This window comes from Camelus ferus, chromosome 3 (assembly GCF_009834535.1).
Source record: "Camelus ferus isolate YT-003-E chromosome 3, BCGSAC_Cfer_1.0, whole genome shotgun sequence".
Lineage (NCBI taxonomy): Eukaryota > Metazoa > Chordata > Mammalia > Artiodactyla > Camelidae > Camelus > Camelus ferus.
This window is the reverse complement of record NC_045698.1, coordinates 94,293,273-94,300,013: the sequence shown is the minus strand read 5'-3', so window position 1 is coordinate 94,300,013 and position 6,741 is coordinate 94,293,273. Positions and strand designations below refer to the sequence as shown.

At 50.1% G+C, this 6,741-nt stretch overlaps 1 protein-coding gene across 1 annotated transcript; it reads left to right on the top strand.

Moving 5' to 3' along the window:
- The first annotated feature begins 436 nt into the window (after positions 1–436).
- On the top strand, positions 437–1,197 carry NEUROG1 (neurogenin 1). The gene has a single exon (XM_032467797.1). It carries the CDS (start codon positions 454–456, stop codon positions 1,195–1,197), a length of 744 nt encoding a protein of 247 aa, XP_032323688.1. The 5' UTR covers positions 437–453.
- The last annotated feature ends 5,544 nt before the right edge of the window (positions 1,198–6,741 follow it).

The following is a 6,741-nucleotide window of genomic DNA, read 5'->3' as shown; positions in this document are numbered from 1 at the left end:
CACGCTCCGGGAGGGGGGAGGGGCGGGATGGCCCCCCGCGAGCATAAATTATGCAAATACCCGGGCGCCGCACGGGGCTGACCTGCCGCCAAGCTCCATTCAAGGGGGCTGCCTCGGGGGCGGAGGTGGCTGGGAAGGGGGGCTCCCATTGTTGCGCCCAGTACTTAAGGAGTCCTGAGGCCGGTCGTGTGCCACTCTCGGTACTCACACGAGCTGATCTGATCGCCGGCGAGATCACTCGGGAGACCGGCTGGAGCGGGGCCCCTGCAGGCGAGGCAAGGAGCTGAGGCCAAGTTCCCGGTGTGCCCCTGCGCCCTTTCAGGCCTTGGTGCCTACAGCCGGCACACAGTAGGCCTGGGCTGCCCGGAACGTAGGTGCGCCCCGGCGGCCCTGCCCGGGCTCCTGCCCTCTGAGCGCCCTCTTATCTGTCCGTCGGTACTGCACAACGCCAGGATGCCAGCTCCTCTGGAGACCTGCCTCTCGGATCTCGACTGCGCCAGCAGCAACAGCAGCACCAGCACCAGCGACCTGTCCGGCTTCCTCACCGACGAGGAGGACTGTGCCAGACTCCAACCGCCCGCGTCCGCATCGGGGCCGCCCGTGCCTGTCCGCAGGGGCGCACCCGGGATTCCCGGGGCATCAGACACTCCTCGGGTGCAGGACGACGAGCAGGAGCGGCGGAGGCGCAGGGGCCGAGCGCGGGTGCGCTCCGAGGCGCTGCTGCACTCGCTGCGCAGGAGCCGGCGCGTCAAGGCCAACGACCGCGAGCGCAACCGCATGCACAACTTGAATGCGGCGCTGGACGCGCTGCGCAGCGTGCTGCCCTCCTTCCCCGACGACACAAAACTCACCAAGATCGAGACGCTGCGCTTCGCCTACAACTACATCTGGGCTCTGGCCGAGACTCTGCGCCTAGCTGACCAAGGGCTGCCCGGGGGCGGTGCCCGGGAGCGCCTCCTGCCGCCGCAGTGCGTCCCCTGCCTGCCCGGGCCCCCGAGCCCCGCCAGCGACGCCGAGTCCTGGGGCTCTGGTGCCGCCGCCTCCCCCTGCGCCGCTGCGGCCTCGCCACTCTCTGACCCCAGTAGCCCCGCCGCCTCCGAAGACTTCACCTATGGCCCCGGCGATCCCCTTTTCTCTTTCCCTGGCCTGCCCAAAGATTTGCTCCACACGACACCCTGTTTCATTCCTTACCATTAGGGCTCCTTTTGAATACCGTTACCTTCCCCCTCCCCCAGGCGACGGGCCGTAGTCTGGGCCCAGCTGCGGCCTCGGGACCCCCGGTCCAGGCAGAGGGAGGAAGCGGGAGCTTTAAAGGGGTGGGGGATACCTGAGCCGCTTGTTAGGTCGCTGCACCCTCGCAGTGGCTGCCCATTGGTCTGCTTCTCCAGCCCTCAGCCCTGGGCCCCTCCTGGCCGCCCCTAGACGGCCTTTCCTTTTGCACTTTCTGAACTCCACAAAACCTCCTTTGTGGCTGGCTCAGAGCTGACCCCAGCCACCACTTCAGTGTGATTTAGAAAAGGGACAGATCAGCCCCTGAAGACGAGGTGAAAAGTCAATTTTACAATTTGTAGAACTCTAATGAAGAAAAACGAGCATGAAAATTCGGTTTGAGCCGGTTGACAATACAATGAAAAGGCTTAAAAAGGAGAGACAAGGAGTGGGCTTCATACATTATGGATCCCGACCCCCACCACTGCAGGCTTGCTCTAGGAAGAACCCGAGACTCTTGCGTAGCTATTCAGGCACTGGGCTGGAGAGTGCTTTAATTTATTCAAGATGCTTCATTCATATGAAAATGTATTTTTGTACATATAGAGTTTATTCTATTATTATGAGCTATCAAAGTTTACATTTTTGTACTGCAGATGTTTCGTGTAAATAAAAACTAAATTAAAAAAAATAATGTCACCAAGTTTCTTTCCTAATGTTGGTGTCTCTGGGGCTTTTCTTCCCTTCCCCTGGCTGCTCAACACTTTAGTGAAACACTGTCCCCACCCACGTTCAAACCCCCAGTCCTGTTTCAAAAACAATTAAAAAATAAAATGCACCTGATTTCCACCAAGAACTGGATAAAGACAGACTACGGCATTTGAGAGCCATCATTTCCTTTCACCTTGTAAACACAAGGGAGATCTTTCAGGCTCCCCATAAGCCAATTAAGACTTTTTACTGAAGAATTAGCCCCGGATATGCAGCTACCTGTAGAGGTAGGGGCGGTGGGAGAGTCTTTCTTTTGAGGAACTCCACATCAGCTGGCTCTGTGTTTCAAAGAGAGGGGATTAAAAAGATCAATACAGTGTGACCACTGGCTAGGAAGTCCCAGTGACAGGTGGGCCTACGCTGGGCAAGCAGAGGGGTCCACTCTTATAACAGCCTATTTAGAGGGGAAATTGATTTGTAAACAATGCCCCCAAATTGTTCATTGAGTCTGGGAACACCCTGGCTGGGAGGTATGGGGTAAATTATGCTGGTGTGGTATCCCTGGATGGGTGTGCAGCTGCCTAAAATTGTGAGGGTGTCTGCACCTCTCCATCGCTCCCACCCCCTACACACATGCTGGGCCCACAGGGTCCACGGAGGGGGAGCTTGATCAGAGAGCCGGGGGCAACAGCCCAAGCTTCCATTTGCTGCCTGAGAAATCAGCCGCCCAAACTCAGTGGGGATTTTTCTGGCTGAAGCGTATTTGTTGTCTGACAATTAGCTAACAGCACAGACTAGTGTTGACTTTTGTTTTAAATCTTAGGATGTGGATAATTAGAAGAGCAAATTCCTAAAATGCAGCTGCTGCCTGTTCCCCCAGCTCATAAGTTACCCCACATTAAGACCTAATTTTTTTCATTGGGTTGCCCCTTTTCGAGAATATGATTATTTAGTGGGAGGAGGTAGAAAGGAGTTTAGGAAAACAATATTCTATGGCATTTGTGAAATCACATCTGTTTAGGAGGTGAAGAGAAACAGAGGCCAGAAGTAAGGCCACTAACAACATTTTCCCTTGTGGAAGTGTTTCCCCTCATCACACACATGTCCTGATGAGCTGGATCCACAGAGTCAGAGCCCAGCAGCCATGGTCAAGGAGCCCTCTTTCAGATATAAAGGCTGCTTTTCAGGAAGTTCTGGAAAGTTGGATGCTTTCTCTAATTGCTCTCAGAGCAGAGACAAGGTGTCTTCCAGGAAAAGTTTCAGAAGTTTTGAGGGTTCAGAACGGAGTTGCTTCTGCTAAAAGCTCCAAGGAAAAAGTTGTGTCTCCTGAATGACCCTGCCTGGGGCCCCGCTCTATTGTCTGTCTCAGAATTAATTCACTCTACCAGCTTTGCATTTTCCTAAAGCAAAAGACACAAAAACGGTCTGCATCAGATTTTCTGCTCTCCCGTGCATAGGATGCTTGGCAGTGCCTCCCTCCAGCTTTCTGTGGGGCTCAGGCGGGGTCTTCAAGAAGGCAGGTTCTATATGGAGACTTCGCTCAGCAGCAGTGTAGGTGCACGTGTCTGGGCTAGAGGAAGAAGACGGCCAATTATGTGTATCATCATCCAAAATCCGTGGGAAAACCACCAGCAAACATCCCACAAACCCCTGGGCATCCTAGAGCCAATGGCTGTAGTAGGAGCTCTGTCTTATACAACTGCCTACAGCCAGCACTGCAAATGGAAAACAGAAAATGCCACTACAATGCCACTACCCCCAAGACTGAAGAAGAACAAAGTGTATTCCCAACTCTGTTGCCAAAATAGGCTCACAACTCAAGGCACATGGCCCAGAGCATCTTCCACCTAAAGAAACATCTTTAACAACATCACTTGCTGGGGGGAGTCTCCACTCCTGCCAGTTAACACTGTTCTTTCTTCCATGGAAGCAAGCCTGTCAGTATGGCCTTTGTAGCTCCCAAACAGGAGAAAAGAAGGAAGGGGCCTCTTTTTTCCTGCAGCAAACTCTCGTTCAGCCACTGACGTGTAAAGGCAGGCTGGGGTTACAGAGTATTCTAATCAATTATAGAGCATAGAACATCCCGGTAACAGCCATGATTCACTTCTTCCACAGAATCTTCCATTGAGGAATCATCAAGCACTTAGAAAAGCTTATTTATTCTCTGACTAGACCTGCCTATTCACATCTATCCTGGTGTAACATGTGTGTTTTTATATTCTGCTTCCAAGCCTTTGAGAAATCAGGTCAAGGGAGATTGGGATGACATAGTAAAATGAAGAATTTCACTCTGACTTTCATTTTTTTTTCTTTTTCTTTTCTCCCTAAAGTAAATCTTAACTTTATTTGGGGATTATTTAGGCAAAGATGCTGTTGCTGAAAAGAATAATCCCTTCATACATACTATATCTAACTCCTACAGGATCCACAGCCACTCCAGATAAAAACAGATGAAGAGCTGAAGGATGTTGGAAGGAATAGTGGACTTGGAATAAAAACATTTTTTTAATGACTCTTTATCAAGCCCTGCTGTGTGCTGAGCACCGTTGTAGACACTGGGCTGACCAAGACATAGCCCTCACCAGAAAGGCACATACACACTAATGGGAAAGACAAAATCACCTTATGACAGGTGGTGGTAAATGTTGAGAAGAAAAAGAACATCAAATAAGGGGCATATGGAATCCCAGGGTGGAAAGGAGGTTGCTCTTTTAGAAAAGATGGCCAGGTTTTGATGAGATGACATTTGAGCAGAGGCTCAGATGCAGCAGGAAGGGTCAAGCCTTGGCAGTATCTGGAGGGAAGCATCCCAAACAGAAGGCACCTCGAGGGGAAAGCCCCGGCCATGCATCGTGCAGTAGAGGGGCAAGGAGGCTCGTGGGACTGGAGCAAGGGCATAAGGGGGGCAAGGATGGAGACAGATGGGGGCAGTGCAAATCATGATTTTTTTCCTCAAGGTAATGAAGGGTTGAAAGAAGAGGAGTGATGTGAAGTGATTTATATTTGTAAAGGCCACAGTGGTTGTTATAGGGATTGCAAGGTTTAGGGACCAGGGCAGAAAAGGAGACCCAACTAAACATCTGCACGTTAGTCCTGAAGAAAGTCTTACAATAGCAGATGGGTTTAAGAGTGGTCAGAACCAGGATGACTTTTGAAGAAGGAAACAATAGGATTTATTTTAGGGTGTGAAAGAAAGAGAGAGATCAAGGATGACTTCAGAGATTTGGGTCAGTCCCTTAGTCACTCCAGCCTCCTCTGGGCTCCTGCCACACTCAGGCCACTCCCCTGATTATTGCACACACTCTGGACACATCAGTTTCTGAGGGACTTTGGGCTGCTTAAGCCCAAGAAACACACTTGCAACCTCTACATGCCCCTAGAGCCTGCATCATCTCATCCTTCATCTGTGAGGTTCCATTGGGGCAGTTCACAACCTCAGTAGAAAATCGCCAGAGTGACTCTCAGTCTTTCTGGGCAGGTTTAACGATGGTCCAGGCCAAAGAGGGATAAGTTGGTTTCGTTCAGTCTTTTATCTTGTCTTAGTTATTTTTACTGAAAGAAGGTCATAACCCTGCAGTCAGACAGCAGTGGGCAGGTGTGTGTGTGCATGTGCGTGTGCGTGTGTGTGTTCAGGGGGGATGTTCAGGCATTTGCTCAGGTAAGTGGCCAAAAGAACCCATCATCTTGCTTTGGTTTCTACCACAAAGTAGCCCGCAGGTAACCAGAGCTACTGTACAAAAGAATCATCCAGGAAGCCTTTCTTCAAAAAATGTGGATACTTGAGTCCTTCCTCCAAAGATTTTTCCATCAGAATATTGAGACTGAAGCCCTGGCATTTGTATTTTTTGAAAAGTTGCACAGATGGTTAATACACACAGCAGGATTAGGAACCCATGGGCTTTCAAGCATTGTGCTTCCCACAAGATCCAGTCTACTGCCCAGGTGGCCCCAATGGAGTGGGAGCCCAGATGTGCATGGACGTGGAGCGACCCCTCTGCACACTTCCCTTGTATGTTCATGGGTCACATACTACAGGGTAGTCCTTCAGATTTCTCAAAGACTAACACCAGGATGGGGCCAGTAAACCCCACTGTTTTACAGTGATACCCATTTGCTCCAAGCCCAGAATCATTTTAACTTTCATTTGTTTGGAGCATAGTGACAGAAACTGCTGGTTATTCACTGAAATCCATTCTCCTCTCGTTCCTGGGCACAGTTAACTGTGACTGTGTGACTGGGTTTTTTTTCACTGAATCATGAGTGGAAATCTTGCAAGCCATTTCTGGGACTATGTCTTCACAACTGTGGTGGGAGTCTGCACTTTTGTGTACAATGTAGAAAGCTGGAAAAAAAATCACTCCTGGTCCAAAAATGAGAAAAAGTCATATAATCGACAAAATCATAATTTTCTTAAGCTACTCAGAGATGTGAGGTTATGAAGCAATTAAATAAGGGAATTACAAGAGGAGACAGCCCCTCCAAGGAGAGACAGAGCATGTGAACTATTTCACCTTGGGCCAAGCATGGGGAAGAGAGGTGGCTGCCATATAAACAGGTAAGAAGAAATTGGCTAAAATTTTAATAAAATCTTAAAAGCCAAATGTGGGCTAGGGGGTGAGTTTGGAATAGGAGAGTTTACGCCCACTTGCAAGCTCTTATCCATAGGCCCCACCATGTGCATACAACAAAGATTAGTCCAGGGCAGAAGACCAGAGGGAGTCCCCTCAGTGGTGGAGGTGTTCAGGAGTTAATTGTTGCTTGGGACTAGGCACTAGCCCCACTCACTTTCCCAGACATGCTGTCCTTAAAGCAAAAGCAGCA

What these genes read in the sequence shown, in the direction of transcription:
- NEUROG1 (XM_032467797.1), top strand. Translation starts at nt 454, where the DNA reads ATGCCAGCTCCTCTGGAGACCTGCCTCTCGGATCTCGACTGCGCCAGC.